The sequence below is a fragment of the Caretta caretta genome, chromosome 12 (genome assembly GCF_965140235.1).
Source record: "Caretta caretta isolate rCarCar2 chromosome 12, rCarCar1.hap1, whole genome shotgun sequence".
Lineage (NCBI taxonomy): Eukaryota > Metazoa > Chordata > Testudines > Cheloniidae > Caretta > Caretta caretta.
The window spans coordinates 18,336,755-18,355,873 of record NC_134217.1 but is presented as its reverse complement, the minus strand read 5'-3'; the positions used below and the strand labels follow the sequence as shown (position 1 = coordinate 18,355,873).

General features: G+C 38.2%; 1 protein-coding gene and 1 long non-coding RNA gene across 2 annotated transcripts in view; one reads left to right on the top strand and one right to left on the bottom strand.

Moving 5' to 3' along the window:
• Nucleotides 1–17,567, top strand: part of LONP2 (lon peptidase 2, peroxisomal) — a 93,698-nt gene extending 76,131 nt beyond the window's left edge. Inside the window, exons 13-15 of the mRNA XM_048817049.2 lie at nucleotides 5,594–5,801; nucleotides 8,856–9,046; nucleotides 14,443–17,567. Coding sequence (XP_048673006.1) covers nucleotides 5,594–5,801; nucleotides 8,856–9,046; nucleotides 14,443–14,664 — 621 coding nt within the window. The 3' untranslated portion in view covers nucleotides 14,665–17,567. The remainder of the gene's footprint in view (nucleotides 1–5,593; nucleotides 5,802–8,855; nucleotides 9,047–14,442) is intronic.
• On the bottom strand, nucleotides 524–18,130 carry LOC125620859 (uncharacterized). Its single transcript, XR_007352342.2, has 3 exons — nucleotides 18,015–18,130; nucleotides 4,019–4,098; nucleotides 524–602 (listed from the first exon to the last, which is right to left on the bottom strand). It is a non-coding gene; the product is annotated as an uncharacterized LOC125620859 (long non-coding RNA).
• Between the last annotated feature and the right edge of the window lie 989 nt (nucleotides 18,131–19,119).

Here is a 19,119-nt window from a genome sequence, read left to right as displayed (position 1 = left end):
GAGTCTACCTGAGATGCATAAAGGCATGACAGGTTCCCAAATGCATGAGTGTCAGGCAGCTGGTCTCCAAAGCAAGAGCAATAAAATATTGGAACATTGTTAGGCACTTATCCCTGAGCAATACCAGACAGAACTCAAATAATCCTTGGTTTTGTTTATTACTGGACTTTCCTTACTACTCTGGGTGAACAGATGTTTGTTTAATACTCTAATATGTGATGAGAAAAACGCATACTGTAGCTAAAGCAAATTCCAGGGATTGGTCATTGTGGCTTCTATTAGGCGTTGGTCATTGTGGCTTCTATTAGGCGATAAGTCTTTTAGAGTTTTTAGTAGATTAAATGATCCTAGAGACTTTTAAGAATGCCATATAAGCAAAATCAAGTCTCTTATGTACAAACAACATTCTTTTTTTTTTAAAAAAAAGTTCTAACTAAATCACTTGATCTGTGAATAAATGCAAACAGCTTAATGTCTTGCCCAAGTCCAAAAGCACTGTGCCCTCTGATCTTCCATCCTGCCACTTTGCATAGCAAGCAGGATATAATTCAGGAGCCAGTCTCAAGTATCGCAGTTACAGCTTTCACATCTGAGCCATCAAACTGAAAAATAAAGTAAACATTAAGAAAATCTATGGCTATGGGTCAAATGTAGTGTGGTACTAAGTGTCTTGCAGCACAGACAAAGCATAGAACACAAAATCAGAAATCTCAAAGTACTGAAAAGGAGTATGTTGAGTTTAAGTTCCCTTTTGTGAGGGGATAATAGTTTCAAATACATTTTGTTACCTTACACCAACTTTAATTCTTACACATGTGATAAGTGTTTGCCTGCACATGACTAAGCCGGCTGGGCCTGCAAGCAGAACAGTCCCTCTGAGAGACAGTGTGAGAATCAGCTGTTGGGCTTGTCTTCACTACCGGGATAAGTTGACCTAAGTTATGCTACTCCAGCTACGTGAACAATGTCACAGGAGTCGATGTCAAGTAGGTCGACTTACCCCGGTGTCTTCACTGCGCTGCGTTGATGGGAGACACACTCCGGTCGACTTATCTTACTCTTCTCGGAGAGCTGAAGTCGATCGGTGAGCACTCTGCCATCAATTTAGCAGGTCTTCACTAGACCCACTAAATCGACACCCGCTGCATCAATTGCAGCAGTGTCGATCTGTGTTTCTTTCATGCACATCCTTTTGGCCAGTAATCACTGGCACTAGCTGTAGAATGAACAGTTCACTCATTTTAACTGCAGAAAGGAAGTTGTTTTGTACTTGTTAGACAGGAAAGGGAACTTATGAAAGCCAAACATTAAGAAACCTTTGCATTCTCAGATTTTATTATACTTCGGTGATGGGATGGATTACTGCCTGAATATTGCATTGTTATTTGTGTTTGGATGTCCATTTAGTAGGAGGAGCCTTGATCAATAAAATAAACAGGAGTACAACACACCCTTCCTTATGCTTATCTCAAACTGATCAAAATCATGTTGTTCAGATAGGGCTGGAGGAAGGTAGGCCTGTGTTTGAGCTGTGAGATACCTGAGAATTTTGGTAGCCTTGGAAGCTGTTTCTAGGGAAGCATCTGAGGAAGGCTAGAATACTTAGGCTATGCCCACGCTAGGTGTGCTTTAGTGGTATGGGTATACCGGCATAGCTGCACTTTGTACCAAAATAGTAAAACCACCCCGCATGAATGAAACAAGCTATCCCAGTAAAAGTGCAGTTTTGCCAGTATGGCTGCATCTAAATCACAGACTTCTGCCAGCAGAGCTGTTGGTCATGGATCACACCTCTGCTCGCTCATGACCAACAGGTAATACTAGCAGAAGTTTGTAAACATAGCTTTAGTGTCACAACCTAGCCCAGTCCAGTAGACCCAACTGCTGAATCTCATATGCTCACTGTTCCTAGACCTGGGTATATAAGGCACACTCTCCAGGCCAGTCTTCTGGCACGTGGTGGTGGATGATCCCCTTTCACAGGGAACATTCCCCCTTAAATAAAACCATAGATCCTTTTGGCCATGTGCCAAAGCTGAGGTACTCCAGCCCCTCCCCCCAGCCAGACTTCCTTGTAGACAGTTCATTGGTCTTGTGGATGGATCAATAGTTGAGAGACAGTTGATGGGCCTTGATGGCTGTCTCCTTGAAAGTCATCTTCAAGGTGTGTTTCACCTTTTCCGGGCAGGACCAGTATCTAGAATAGACTGGCCTCATTAAGGCCAGGCTGCTTTTACAACACAGACTACAAACTGGCAGGGTAGGGAAGGATCTTGGGAAGGGTCTCCTGAGAGAGACTTTTTAACTGTTTGTTGTTCTTTGATTTCCAAGTTCCTCGTCTGGGAAAATTAGGGTTTACAATTTTGCTGGAGACATGAAATAGGATCTTCAAAATCAATAGCTTCCCCCCGCCCGCTTGTGTGCGACAGAATGTTCTAGTCACTGACCAGGTTGCATATAGGGTTTATAAAATTCTTACCTAGCTGCATTCTTAGATTATTATATGACAGATTATTCTCAAATCTCCTTCATTTCAGTCCCATATTTCCCTACAAATTTCTACACAAGTTTAATGTCCATTCTATTTATTGTTGAAACTTATTTACATCAGAAATGCAGAAACATAAAACAAAGGTTACAGTAAGAATTGTTTACATTAAAGGGATGAATTTCACAGCATTTTAAGCTGCTTTATGAATAATTTTTGGTGTTCTTTAGTTAGGGTCTTTCTCCACATTGCATATCATATTTGAGCCTGGCAGGTTGTGAACTATGGTCATAAATTTAGAGGCAGGATTTTCCAATCATTAGGATGCTAGCCCGAGACTTGAAAAACATGGGTTCAGTTCCCTGCCCCAGACTTCTTGTGCAGCTGTGGGCAAGTCACTGTCTTTTCGTGCCTCAGTTTGCCATCTGTAAAATGTATTTCTTTACGACCCATAAGAGGGTGCTGTTAGAAGCAATATATTAAAAATTGTGAGGCACTGAGATATCCCATATATGTACCTCAAATAAATAGATTAAATTTAAACATACAAGTCGGGAACAGAAAAAAATTAAAGTTGTGACAGACACTGGATACTGATTGCTGCCATATGACCTGTTATAAGCCTCACCAATGTCATGTGACTCAAGCCAGGCACTAAAAAGCAGTCTTTTACCAGCACTTTTGTTTAGCACATGCTTATTGCAGTAGTGGGCTAGCTTGGTAATCAACCGAGGAGCAACATTAATTCAGACTGTGTAAGCAATTGTTTGCTTTCTCACCACTGCCAAATATTTTGGATGCTGTTCAAGAGAGTACAAATTATTTACAAGCTTTACGTTTTTGGTTTGGGGATGGTGGTTTTTTTTAATGGAGTACAGTATTAATGGGCATTTTCATATAACAACCTAGTATTTTAATCAGACTCAGAAATGCTAATCACTATAATGTTTGTAACAAGTCCTCAACTTTCTGTAAAGTTCAATATTCAGTAAGATAAACAAGAGAATGCCAGGCCATGCTGAAAGGGTGACTTCGAGTTTTACTTTTTAGCAGCATTTTATATTGTGTTAATCTTAAATGATTAAAGAACATGATGGAAGGTTTTGTGTGAGGCCAGTGAAGGTGTTGAGCTGTACCCACTGCTTTATTAAACCAGCAGAGAGCCTTAATGCTATCAGGAATGGAAATCAGTTGAGGAGGTGGGGAGATGCTCTCTTCATAACTCCTTGAAACAGGCACAGTCATGTTAAGAAGTCCTGGAGGTAGAGTTGGGACAGTGACTATTGTTTTAAGCTAAGAATTTTTGAAAGAAGCCAATCCATTACTAAATTTACAGAATTAGACCATTCTTAACGTGGTATGTTGGAGGTTAACACCTGGCTCAGCACTGATTGTATTAGCAAGACAAAGACTGTAGTGAATTTTTAAAAAATGTAGATTGCAATTTATGGCTATATTGTCACAAAACAAAACGGACACAAAACAAAATGGATTTGACAGTTTGGTACAGACATATTCTCTCACACTTACCATGTGCAGTGCTTTACATTTTCACTGTGTTTACAGTGTAGTTTATCTTTGGTAGTGGTAACACTTGGAGGATAGCAGACCTAAGAAAACTGTTAGGTTAACAATAATCTGTGCTTTGTAGATAGTTGACATTCAAAATAAACTCATTCCACCACTCTGCAGCTGAGAAAATACGTTTGCCTTAAGTATTTGATGACATAATTGGGATTTTTTTGCAGAGGAAGGCAGGAGGAAGAGTCTAGCTAGTGTGCAAACTTTTACAAAGAATGGTTTGCTTTAAAAACCTTGATTTTTAGAGTAGCGCATTTGTGACCCATACAGTGGATGCCCTTCCTCGCATTGTATTTATGTTTGAAGAGGAGGATGTAACTGGAGTATGCTGTGAAATCAGGACCAGTAGAAATGTTACATCCATGCTATCGCTGAGGAAATTTTCACTCCATTTGTCTGCAGGTTGTAAAAGCACTTCTCCACTCCCTGCCACAAAAAGTCCAGTTGAGGTACTTCTCTTCTGCCTCTGTGAATGAAACTGTTCTCTAATCTAAAGCATTTAGTTAATAATCCGCCTTTTCAGAGCCATGACTCAAATGATTTTCAATCTCTGCCATTCTATAGGGGGGGAAAATGTTAAAATGGGAAGGAAACTCATATGCTGCCTTCATTTATCTGTATTTCTTTAGGCTATTTCAGCACTTCAGCCTATGTTGGAATAACTTACGTCTCTTAGGGGTGTGAATAAATGCTGAGCGACATACAGTACACGGATGTAGGTGCCCATGTGCGCAGCGCTATGTCAGTGGGAGAGCTTCTCCTGCTGACCTAGCTTCTGCCGCTCACGAAGGTGGACTCATTATGCTGACGGGAGAGCTCTCTCCCGTCAGCATAGAGCATCTTCACCAGATGCGATGCAGCTGTGCAGCTGTATCGGTGCAGCTGTGCCTCTGCAGCACTGTACGTGTAGACGTGGCCTTAAATTTATACACTCATTCTATATAAAGGAGCACTTGCAAATGTTCCTTTTGAAAACATTGTTTGAAATAAACTTTGGGGCAATATTCAAGATTGAAATTTGGTTTTCACAACTGTTCATGTGGGTAAGGCTCTCATGGTGGTAGAATCATAAAAAGCAGACACGAGGGGTGAAAACGGTCAAAGTGAACTTGTTTAAAAATTGGACCAAGTATTTGCAGAGTGGGCCTGATCCAAAGTCTAATAAGTCAAAGGAAAAACTCCCATTGATTTAAGCGGACTCTGGATCACCAGCTGCATGCCATAGATGAGAGCTAGCGCATCCATTGACATACCCTAATGCTGTAACTTATTTTCACACTTGGGGAGAATTATTGCAGGGTGGAATTTAAATATGAGGTTGGAGATTTGCCTTTAGCCTTTCTGTCTAAAATTTAGGAGTTGCTTTGAAGGCATCAGTAAAACTCTGCCACAGAAAATTAGGTTATTCTAAGAGTTTTCACTTTTATGTTGTGAATGTTAAGAGTTTCGAAAATATTTCCAAAGCCTTGCTGAATTGTTCTCTTTCTTGAAAATCATTTTATACTCTGAGTTGTTTTCTCTTAGGTATCTGAACGTTTGAATCAGCCAGGAGTAGCCATAGGCTTGGCTTGGACTCCTTTAGGAGGTGAGATCATGTTTGTAGAAGCCAGCCAAATGGATGGTGAAGGTCAGCTTACTCTAACTGGACAGCTGGGGGATGTCATGAAGGAGTCGGCACATCTTGCAATTAGCTGGCTGCGTAGCAATGCAAAGAAATACCAGCTAACTAATGGTATGTGAAAAACACAAAACAAGAATGTTGGTATGAGCCTAATGCAACATAGAGATGAATACCTGTTGTAACCTCTCACCAAAGAGATGCATATAAACAATTGTTTTAATTCCTATGCAAAGCTTATGATATTTCTGTGATGACCCAAAAATATACCATTATATTTTTCAATAATGAATTATAATAACAAAAAGGTTGCTGATTTACATGAAAAGTTGTCTTATTTAATTGATTATCTAAGACCCATTAGGACAATTATATTTACCTTAAAGGAGAAATAGGCTCCTCTCTACACTATGCTGAAAACGAGACCAGCAAAAAAACACCAGCCACAAATCGTTCTTTTGTGGTTTCTCCTCTACCTGCTGATGGTTAGCCAGGTCTGGCTACAGCTGAGGATTCAGCTCAGTGTTGTATTTTGTTAAGTTATTTAAGGAATTTAATGAAACTTAATTTATTTAAGGAAACTTTAGATGTTTAAAATTCTATCCATTTTAAATTTCTAATTTGCTTTTCATCATTAAACTATTTGCTTGCTTTCTGGTTCTAAGTCAGCAAACCCAGTGCTATGGTGTTTGAGAGTTAAATGTCTCCGGGCAGTGTTTATTTTTCAGAAATAACACTTTTTGTTCTATAAAATAAAGAAGCCATTTCTATAAAAAGTAGGGGTTTTTTTTAAAAAACTTTTGTTTAATAAGCCTTGTAGGCATAGACATTTTCACTGGCTTTTTGGGCTGTACTAGAACTATTAAACTGTGACGCACAAGCATCTTTATCCATCAATAGCCTGAAAAAAGACTTTAGTATGAAAATTAGTTTTAAATCTTGTATGATTTAATCAAAAAAATCAAAAGTTCTAGAAGACTGCAGCATGGTTTGGTGATCTGTTGTTCTGGGGAGCTGAGTAGCCAAATAGTAAAAACCAACATAATTAACAGGACTAACAGACCTCCTGTTGGTAGTTTCAGCAGAGCGTCCAAGGACCAAATGAACAATTTCTGGCTTGGCTACAACACACAATCTTTAGAGGGTATATCAGGTAGAGTGGTAAATAGAAGCAGAGCTCTATTGATAATAAGAGATGGTGTTCTGTGTCCTATACCAGAAGGGCAAGGGGAAAATGTAGACTTCATTCAGATCTTCATAAAGGGTGAGATTAGTTTACAGGTACACAAGCCATTTTCTCTGGAGTTGTGAAGTCTCTGGTCCATAGTTGAAAGATGGTTGGGGTACAGATTACAGTCAAGGTTTATTTTGAACCTATAACTATTTCCAGAAATTATTAGTCCTTTACTGATTCCATGTTCTAGTTTCCTGACTTTTAAATGTTTGAGTTTTAACCAATGCTCTGAATTTCCTGACTTCTAACATTTAAAAATTTTTGTAAGTAGAACTATTTACAATCTTAATTCATTCTTGACTATATTTTTTGTCTAGGAATTTAGTATCAGGGTGGATTGATTTATATGAAGGCAATTTTAAATTAAGTGAAATGTCTCGATTTAAATTATTTTAATAATTTTTTCCATTTGTTCAGTTATTTTCTAAAACAAGGTGCTTTTTCTCATTAGTTGTTATAACCATTCAAACATGTTGATTTACAGCTAAGTAGACTTTAACTACACTTTACAGCCTTTACACTAGATTTGGTTCATTTTTTTGCTAGCTAAGAGGATATGCTATAACTATATACATTTATTTAAGCACTTTTATAGCTTAATATGTTCAGATTTTTATTAATTGTACAATTTTAGTATATTAGAAAAAGTGAATGATATATTATTGCTTATATATTAGATAATTAACTTTTTGTTCATGGTTTGTGTTGCGCTGAATTAGAATGGTAACTGGAATTTAATTAAACACAGAACAGGACAGAATTTATTTTTATTAAACAAAACAACCTTAACTGTTTTGGACACCTAAATTTCTCTTCTCAAAAGGTGGTACACATCTACAGCTAAATGATTTGTTATCAAACAGAGGTATTACTTTAGTCAGTGAATTAAACTGATTGTTTCAAGTCAGCCTGGGAAAATTTTCAAATATGCCTAAATGAAAGTGACTGGAGCTGGAGTTCCTACTTGCCTATGTTTCTTGAAAATGAAACAGTCTTCTAAGTTATTTAGGCTGTCCTTCAAACTTTTAAAACTAGCAGATGTCATGCCCTCCCTCATTTTTATTGATTGGAAGTGAAAAAGAAGTGATTTTCCTACTTTTTCAACTTCCAGTTGATTTTTCAACTTTGAATAAATGAAGAAAATATTCTTTTTGTGCCTGCAGAAGAGGCTATTGCTGTCAAAAGCTGGTTTTGCGCTTCAACAAACTCTGGTTCCAGGTGCTTTGCTAGTGACTTTCTTTTATATTGTAAAATAAGCCAGTCAGAGCTCAGGTAGGGAGAAGCTATGAAATAGAAGGTTTAGACCACCCACGTAGGCTCAGTGGATGATCCTGATGAGATACATGAAAGTGTCGCTTGGAGTCAGAGGCCAGGTCCCACTGCCGGTGATGACTTTGCCAGTCTCCTGAACCCAGTGGCACAGTCCCTGCGTACCCCACAGGATCAAGCCCTTACTATGATATATGGCTATTATGCAATTTATAATGCTTGACCTCAAAAGTTAGATATTTTACCCCTGATTAATTCTTTATATAGAAAATCAGCCTTTAACTCAAAATTTTTGATGAAAGCTCATGGATTCAGTATATTTATTTCTACTTAAGTGTTTTAAGAGATTGTAATAAGTTTAGGCCTTAAAAATATCTAGGTTTTTTTTTTCCAGAAAATCCTAGATTTTTATCCTGTTTAATATAGATAGCAAGCCACCTTTGGCCTAGGAAAGTTTAGATTTTCGTGGGGCAAGGTAGTGTTTTCACTGGGGGGGGGGTGTTTTCAGGGTGCTCTCCCCTCCCCCCCCCCATTTTTAAGTATACTGTTTTCATATAATGCATTTGCTAATAATTCTAGTTCTCCCGTGCCTTTTTAGAACAAAGACCAGGAACAACACAGGTTTGAATTTTCCACATTCAAAACCATTCTTTTTTTTCTTTAAGCTTCTGGAAGTTTTGATCTCCTTGACAACACCGACATCCATCTGCACTTCCCAGCTGGAGCCGTCACAAAAGATGGACCATCTGCTGGAGTTACCATAGTAACCTGTCTTGCCTCACTTTTCAGTGGGAGGCTGGTGCGTTCAGATGTAGCAATGACTGGAGAAATTACACTAAGAGGCCTTGTTCTTCCAGTAAGTCTCATTTGGAAAAGTTAACCTATATTAAGATAGCACTGTGGGTTTTTTCCTCTTTATGCCCCCTCTGTAAGATGAAGTAGTAATTTTCTTCATAGTTACTTACCCAGGTATAAACCTTGTTATCTTGCTACAGTTCATTCCTGGATATTGTCTTTCAGTATAATTAGCACAGATGCATAGAAAAGTCCTAGTTCACATCCAGATATACACTATGAAAGTTACCTGATTTTATGCAATTTGCATGAAAAATTTGTTAGTATATGGGTGATATTTTCAGTGGAACAGATAACTTTGATTTATTATTTTTACAAGTACACATTTCCTTTTCTAATACTTCCTAAAATTCATAATATCCATTTACATTTCCTACATGTGTGTTGCAAATTAAAAAGCTTTAGTTCCTGGGGGAAAAAAAATCAAATTATTGCTATTGACAGGGTATTTTTATTATTGTAGTCCATGGAGCGAGGATTAGACTCCGGTGATAATAGCATAGTTTATTTGTACAATTAGCATAAAATATGCAGATGTGCTATGGGTATGGGCAGAAGTTCAACCTAAACCACAAACGCTTTTCTTCCCCCATAGTGTTGAGTACAGTGTAGGTAAAATCTGGCTTTAGTCAAGCCCTAAGCTCTTTATGAACATAATTATAGCAACTATGTGTAAAGAATGAAGTTAAGTTGGCTGTAATTTAGTTATAGATCTGTACTGCTCAATGTGAGAACAGTATTTTTCACAATTTAAAAACTACCTTAAAACATGCAATTAGGAGGGCAGGGCAAAAACATCCATTATGTGTTGGGTTTTTTTGAATTATCATAGTACTTTGGAGCTCTAGTCCCCACTGTACAAACAGAACAAAAAGACATTTGCTGCTCCGAAGATCTTAAGATCTAACCATAAGACAAAACACAACAGGTGGCTACAGACAGACAGACGGATGGGAATTCAAGGAAATAATGAGGCAATATTGGTCAGCATGAGAGGTTAGGCTCAGCACACAAGCAGCCTAATCATGGTTAAGTTTTGTAGGCATCAGAGAGCTAGACGGATTTGAATTAGAATAATGAGTGGAGTATATTTGTGGCTATTTAGGGAGAGCACCTCCAAGCATGAGCGGCAGCATCAAAAAAGCCACAAAACAAGTAGGCAATGGAGGCTGGCATCGTGGGCTGATCAGAGCTAGGAGTTGACATCTCAGAAGAGGTAATAGGGTGGGGGACATGTTGTGAAGGGCTTTGAAAGTGAAGACAAGCCACTTATGTATGTTGGACATGTGACAGGCTAAGAGAATGATCTTTATAGCAGCATTCTGAGTGGAAATGACCAGGGCAACACTGCATTTGTCAAGGCTCGCACTCGAGAAGAGGGTGTTGCAGTAATTCAGGTATGTCATCGTAGGCTTAATTCAGATTACTAAATTGAATAGGGTTGTTGCACCTTAAATAACATGAGACATCTGGCACAGTATAACTGGTTTTTTGGCCAGGTCATTAAGTGCAGACCACAAACACATGCCCATATTAACTGTTTTTGAGAAATAACTATCCTTTCTGAAAACTGGCTCTTGAGGGTCCAGAATACTGCTGACACTCACATGAGCATCCCGTTGGATTCAAAAGGACTTCACATAGTAGGACGCCTTATGGCAGATTGTGAGAGTTAGCAAGACAGGACCCTGTTTTTATTGTGTGAAAAGCAGGATTGTGTTTGGCTTTATTTTGGTATTAAAAATACAGAATACTAATTTTACGCTCTCCTAACTCTGCTTCATCATAGCAAAAGGAAGCTCTCTCCTGTCTCCTTCTCAAGGACTTGCATTAGTTTAGGATTTATAAGACTGCCAACCTAAGTCCATTCTTTGTTTTCACTTTCCCATCTGGAATACTTTATTTTTTAACTTTTTCCTAAGCAAAGAATGGCCTGTTAAAAAACCCGTTGATTTGTATCCAAGGAATACTCTTTAATGCCTTATCCTTAACTGCTATAAGTTAAAGAAGCTCATTGACATCAACAGAACCACATCAATTTACAGCAGCTGGGGATCTGGCTTCTTAATTCCAGTAACAACTTCAACTAATACATTTTGAACATTTCAGAAAAGCTACTCGTCAAGTCCTTATGTCTGCCGTTATGGAAGGAAAGACAGATAATTGCATACATTACTTGTATATACAAATTCTTAAGATTACATGCACATGAACTTGTTTGACATCAGACCTATGACTTGCACACAAAACAATTTAAATACTTATGCTGTGGTGTGTTTAGAATGGTAATCCATGTATTCCACTGTTTTTTATGTCATCTTCCTTGCTAACTGTGGTGATTGTCAGAGATATTTGACTATAATGGCAAAGTTACATTTTCAATAGAAACTTCAGTTAATTTCAGTTTTGGTTAATAATGGCTAATCTTTACTTCAGAATGGTAGTTTGAACTGTACCTTATCTTGGTACTAACTATTATAGTATTTATGGTGCTTCTTTGTACTGAGCAAGTAACTTTCTAGATATTAGACTTTGTCATTTACAGAGAAAAAAAGTAGCTAATGTTTCTTCTCGCCGAATAGTATGAGTAGCATGGTGGTAGAATTTGAGAGAGAACACTTACAAATAAACTTCCGTTGCTCTATAAGGGCATCACTGTAATCTATGAAAACGTCTCCCAGATGTTACAAGATACTAGATCACATATCACTAGAGTTGGTCTAAAATTAAAATTTCTGTCACGCAGGAAATTGATATTTTGACGCTTTTTTCTTTCAGGACAAAGTCAAAATACCCAAACTTTTCACAGAATAGAAAGTTATGAAAAATTCTGGTTTGGTTTGTCAAAATATTGACAATTCTGATAGTAGTTTGTAGTGTCAGTGTAGCTGTCTTGGTCCCAGGTATTAGAAAGACAAGGTGGGCAAGGTAATATCTTTTATTGGACCAACTTCTGATGGAGAAAGATGAGCTTCCATAGAGCTCTTCTTCCTTTCCCAGACCTGAAGAGCTGTGTGTAAGCTCAAAAATCTTGTCTCTTTTGGCTAATGGAAGTTGGTCCAATAAAAGATATTAGCTCTCCTAGTTTTGATAGTTGACATTTTCCTTTGTTTGTTGAACCAGCTCTATATTTTCTTTTGGATTGGTTTTACTTTAATTTGTGTCTCCCTGAGCAGTCAGTCTCCTCTTCACATGGTGTGCTACAGCTGTTCAACCAGAGGGGAGATGACAGAGTCTTTCCTTGGGACAGGGAAAGGCTCCAGATGCTCTCTGTGGTGAGGAAAGGCCCCTGCAGTGGGACACAATACTGCCTAAAATAGCAGTGTAGACAGGGGAGGCATAGCAGAAGGTTCTGATATGTCTACTTGACTAAGCAGTACGATGCTGCCATTTATACCTGTGCTAGGGGTGTATATACGTATTCTACATGTCACCAAAAGGAGAATGCACCATAGACGTACCTTATAGATCAGTGGTGGGCAACCGTGGCTCGCACCACTTCCCGCTGGCAGTCCACCAGCAGATTACCCTGATGGGCTACGTGCGGGCCACAGGTTGCCCACCAGTTATAGATCAACATTCTTGGAAGATGAACAGGGATTGTGGAAGTTCAGTTTTTAGAATGGTGCTTTACGGATGAAGCTTGGAACTTTTTTTATCTTCTGATTTGCTTTTTAGTGGATTTCTCAATTTTAGCTTCTGGGACTTTTTGGTTGGTTGCTTTTCTGTAAAATACAGGATGTAAAACCATATCAAAGCATCTTGATTTGGATGTTTATATATATATATAATGTTTAAAGCAATCTAAATATATATATATATATATATATATATAAACTAGTTGCCATGAATAGGTTGGAGGGGTGGGGTGAGGGAGAGAACTATGAAATACTTGTAATCAAAAGAAAACCGAACTCATAATTCACATCTTTTGCATTTCACTACAAACTCAAAATGAACCTGGTTCTTTGTTGGGGGCATGTACATATACACATTTCCATAGGAAAATAGATCTCTTTGAAAAGCAAAGTTAGTTTTGCATTAATCTTAAAACTTGCTTACTTTGGGTGGTGAAGTGTCCGTTTCTGTAAATTTTGCAGGTGGGAATAGAGGTGAATTATGAGGTTTATACAGCTCCAGACAGGAGACTTAAAAAGGGGGAGTGCTGCTCTTAAACAGTCATATACAAAAAGGATTTTCAAAACCACATGCCAAAGTGACATAGTAGCACAACAGTCTTGTGATGTGTACTCCTCAGACTATGGTGCTTTTGAAAATCCAATCCAAGATTTCTCCATTCTGCTGTGCTAATTAGTTTATTTTCATGAACTAAGAAAATACACCACCACCACACTCTTGCATCTCATTTAAACATTAATTGGGCCCTTTTTCAATAAATGGTGATTTCTGTCCTGCTTATGTGGATGTTATTTCATGACTCTATAGTTGTAGGATTTCATACTGTGACAGAAATAATTTTATAAATTTTAAAAGTAACCTGTTAGTGAATCAGAATGATCCCTCTTTGGATTCTGTGAACAAACTGCATTAAACATATAGAGAGGCTACCTATTTTGTTGCCAAGTATAGAGATTCACAGTTATAGTGGATGCTTGGCTGTATTTTGAATATGCTACAGTATGTATTTTCAACTGCTTGAAAAGCATAGCTGTATGCATAAGCATTTTTTGGTAGGTTTTTTTGCTTTTGTATAAGGATAAAGGCTTGTCTACATGGCGCACACTAACTTTTGTCATGTAGACAAGCCCTGAGTAAGCTGTAGAGAGAGACAGATACACCTGAAACAAACAGTGGCCTTTCTTTCCATTGTTAATGTTACTAAGATACACAGTGCTTTACCATGCATAGAAAAGAACAGCCAGAGATTGGAGGGTCCAGCAGGGCACAGCCAAGCCTTGTGTTACCTTAAAATGGGAATCATAAGAGAGACCAATGCCTTTTTAGAAGTGTTTTTTCCTATGTTGATGGGTGCAAGGATATATGTGAGGGTAAGAGATTAATGAGATCTCATGTTTGAGATTCTTGCAGCTATGCAGCTGGAATCTTTGTGGGCCCAATGAGGTTTTTTCCTCTTACACTAATCATATTTCCCATTTTAGCAGTTTAAGACTAATAAATGCCTGTTGGCAATCTTTTTAGCTCATATGGGTAAGGCAAACACTTCCAAATTTACCTTCTCCTAAAAAGTGATTCAGGAGAAAAACATTCCATTAAAAGTATGTCCATGCAGTTTAAGCTCTCAGTATGATGAATTATGGATGCACATCTGGAATCCTGTTTTGTTCACTTAATATTTAATTCAAAATGCCACTTGTGACTGCTTTGCAGAAAGCATCATAACTAAATAACTTTTTTAAATGGTGTGGTTTTTAATAGGTTGGGGGAATTAAGGACAAAGTCCTAGCAGCCCATAGAGCTGGACTGAAGAGAATTATCATTCCTCAAAGAAATGAAAAAGACCTTGAAGAGATTGCAATGAACGTGCGGCAGGATTTGAATTTTGTTATGGCAAGCTGCCTGGATGAAGTTCTGAATGCAGCTTTCGATGGGGGATTTTCAATCAAGACCGGACTTGAGCGCTTGAATAGTAAACTTTAAGCGGATTGGGTGAGATATCCTGTACATCAACATTAAACTCTCATTCAACTGTCAGATGGTAAAAACGTGACCTGCAGTGATACAAAACAGGAGGGCAAGTATTGAGGCCTCACTGTGATGTGCTGTGCCACCCATTAAAAGTTAAGGCTTGACTTTCAGTGGGGCCTCAATGCCAGTTCTACTTGACTATTACTAATAGAAAGTGTGCCTGCAACTTTATATGCGCCAATTTATCAAACACATTTTATATATACTAGTTCTATCAGCAGCATGTACAGGTATTAATGGAGGAGAGTACACATACCTGCTTGCACACCCAAGCAGAGACCAAGAGTGTGAAGATTAGGGATATATTTTTCGAAAGCACCTAACCCCCTTAAACACTTTTGCTCTAGATACTTCATGTCTCCGATGCTCTAGTTTTGTTACTACTGTATACAGATGGGTTTAATGATAGCTCTAGTGATCAGGCAACAGATGTGTTACATGAAGTTTAATATGGATAACTTATATAATTAAAATAAATGCACTGAGCTCATCTGAAAAACTATCAGTGAATACTGCTTACTTTCCCAGCAAAAAAGTTGAAGTGCATTAGTGTTTTGTCTAAAAACCTTGCAAATATGCATTTGTTAAAATATTACAAAACAAGAATTTCAGAGTTGTTTCATTTAAAAAATGTAAAGCATGAGTCCCCATAACCACCTTCATTATGCTCAGATACCATTGCTCGTGTCCTATATTCCCTATTTTGTTCATTTTTGGCTCAAGGCCTTATTTTAAAGTGCCTAATCTTAATGGTCAGTGGTGTATTTTTAACACATCCAGCTGATATTTAAACTAACTTGCAAAAAGCTAGGAAATATTTGATATGATGCATTTGTGGACCTCACGCTAAAACTTTCCAATAGGTAAAATTTCAGGTCTCTTACATTAGGTATGGGAGAAGAGTGGTTAAAATTTGACTTAAGACCCATCTCTTCCTTAACTAGAGAGAAATTAGTTTCTCACCTTAAATCAGCACAAATATTTAATACACGTATCTGTGATAAATGAAATGGAGTTGTGTTGGGGGAGGTGCTCATAGATGTGGAATAAAATACAAGATTTCACAAACCAGAGTTGCAGTCAAAATGCAAATATTCACCCAGTGAATGCCACCAAAACTACTCCTTCACAACAGGAAAAAAGATAGGAGACTAAATCTAAAAGCAGGTCAGGAAAAGACTTGTGGGAGAGCATATTGGAAAACACATACAAATATTGATTAATCACTTCTGTGAAGCATGTCTTATCCCCCTTTTAATGGATAAATGATATCTGCCTGAGAAGTGGTGTCCAGCACATTATGCATAAGGTTCTAAGCCTGGCTTTGCCACTGAATGGCAGGACAGTTAAGCAAATTAAACATCTGAACCTATTTTCCCCTTGTGAAAAAGAGTTATTTTATTCTTAAAGGTAACTCTCAAACATTTTATACCTCATGACATTCCTGTGAGAGATAATAATCATAAGGATCAAGTCATTAAAGCCACCCAGTGCAGCAGAGCCAGGAGTGGAATTTGACTTCCTGATTTGCATCACTGATTTTTTCCACTAGACTGTTCTCTCCTCTTTATGGTCTTATTCTGATGAGGACATTGATCAGGCCATGCAGAGCAATTTTAGCTTCAAAGTACTAATAAACACCAACATACAGGCTGTTTTTTAAGCCTTCACTAGATACCATACATGAATGGAGGCTCTCTCACACTAATACTGGGGTGGGCAAACTACAGCCCACATCAGACCATTTAATCCAGCCCTCAGCACCTGCTGGGGAGCAGGGTCAGGGGTTTACCCTGCTCTGGCTGGGGGCCAGGGGCTTGCCCCACTCCCTGCAGCTCTGTGTGCTACTGTGGTTCCTGGCCAAAGGGAGCTGCAGGGATGGCACCTGAGGACAAGGCACAAGAGCTGCCTGGAGGGGGGACATGCTTCTGGGAGCTGCTTTGCTCAACAGCCTGATCCCCCTCCCTCACCCTGAACTCCTCATTTCTGGCCCCACCCCTACCCCCAGTTTCATGAGCATTCATGGCTCACCATACAATTTCCATACCCAGATGAGGCCCCCAAGCCAGAAAGTTTGCCCACCCCTGCACTAATTAATACCTATTCACACATTCAAAATTGTGTACATGCTAGTGGAGAGAAGGGTGAGTCCCCACTGGAAATTATGGCCTCTTAATTAACGCAGAGTTTTGGAAGAGGATGTTAGAGGATTCTTAAAATATGCAAAGATTCTTAATTTTTTTCTCCCAACAGTTTAGTATTTGACTTCATTCTCTCCTGGAATTTCTAAAACCATACTCTTCTGGCAGAGCAGCAGTCATGAGAAATTTGACAAATCAGATGAGTTTTTAAAAAGGTAGATTTTTTGCATGGGGAGGGACAAAAGTCAGGCTTATACAAAGAAAGACTCCTTAAATCTCCCTTGTGGAAAAACTGGATGCTCAAATGAAAAGGGAACATTTTGATTTGGTGTTTTAAAAGCTCCAAAATTCAATTAGTAGTTGTTGGTATATAAACACTTCAGAACAAGAGTATAGAAAAAGTATACCCTTAATTGTCAAATTCTAGTTTCCTTTACCACTCTACCCTTTGTAAAGAATCATATTAGTCTCTTAACCTCATGTATTTTTCCACCCTCTTATATGAGGGCTGTAATTTAAGCTACCAACTTCAGTCTACACATGTGTTTTAAATTATGGGGAAGATGATTATATTCTGTGACTAGGAGTCTCTTAATGTTATTTTCCTTATGTTAGGTCATGAAGAAAGATTAAAGTCTTGTAGTAATGCTGATCTTTGTAACTTAATTTTTCAGTTTGGTATTCGATTAATAAAGGTTTGACCACTTCTTGCAAGCTAGTTCTACTAATGAATGACTGGTTTTGAAATATACCACCACTGCTCATAAAATTGTAACAAGGTGAGAGACTTCAAGACAAATGGGGGTCTGCTAAAACAAATTTGTGAAGGGATGGTGGTAACTATACCATAATAGGAAATCACAATGAAGCATACACTATAAAATATTTTGCTTCAACTGGTTTCTGTATATGTATAAAGAGATCTGTTAAACCTTCTGTGGGTCATAGTAGGACTAATCCTACATTTGTTCAGTGGCATTCTTAGAACTGATCCATTAATTATATTAAAAGGTATAAAATCCCTTTCTTCAGAAGGCTTCATCTTCCCTTGTCATGTAAAGGGCCCACAATACAAGCTTTCAAATACAGCCTTAAAAAACCAAGGCTAAAGAGTGTTTATTGCATCTTTACATTAAGACAAATATGACAGTTTCTCCTTACCTGTGAACTTCCAGAACAGGAAGGTCCATCATTCCAGTTATTTCCTGGGTGTGAGTGAGCCCTCAGAAGTGCACTGGAATGCTCTGCAAAGCAGGGAAGTGCCAAAAATTGCTAGAAGATTCTTCCAGTGAGAGTTGAGGTATGTGAAGTGCTAAGTATTATAAACATGTAAATAGCTAACATCACCACATCAATAATGGACACCAATAAACAAAAACAAAAAACTCTGCCACCTTTACCATTTTTTAGTGCTAAGTAGTCCTGCAGCTTGTAGCCTTCTACTCTACACAGGACAGGCAGGAAACTGAAAGCTTCCTACTCTCAGCTGCTCCTTTTTCACATGGAGGGACAAGGCAGTAGCCCTTACCTGGTAGTGAGAGGAGCAGCAGGAAGTCAGAAGACAGAGGAGCTTTCTATTTAAACAAGCATGTTTTTTTTCCATGAGAAGGTGGGTACATAGCTTCTACACGGGATGGATATATTTTTTGTGACTGGTTGATTTATATAGAAAGTGTTTATTTCTAATAAGGGACTACAGAGTTCTATCAGCTTCCATATCAACAGGCCACTGAGGTATTGTCCACATAGAGCCGAGTGATCCAACCCCCTGCGTACTGTACTTGTTTCACAGATGCACTCAATTTGTAAAACTACATTTAGAATTGCCCAGCAGAAATTCTGTACACAGATTACATTTGTATAGTTTATGCTGAACTGCAAGTGCATTCATTTTCATTGAACTTGGTAGAAGTACGCACTGCATTTTTCAGAAATAAGCAGGGCGGGACTGGGACCTAGAAAGCTACTGGTGGTTGAACACAAGTTCCTTTTTTTTTGGTGCTTTAAAGATGTAAGTCCTTTATACTAATACTGAAGATTTTAAACAAACACTAATCATAGCCTTTAATATCTAAATAGCTGAATACACTGAGGTTATGCATAACACCACCTTTACCTGTCCACTTTTCTGCATTAAGGACACTTATATTTTATTTATTGCTGTTCATGCTTTTACTATTCTTGACACAAACAATAAAGGCCTTCCAAAGTCACAACTTACATTCATTAAACACCTCAATGAAGTTGTAATTGATACTCAAATGCT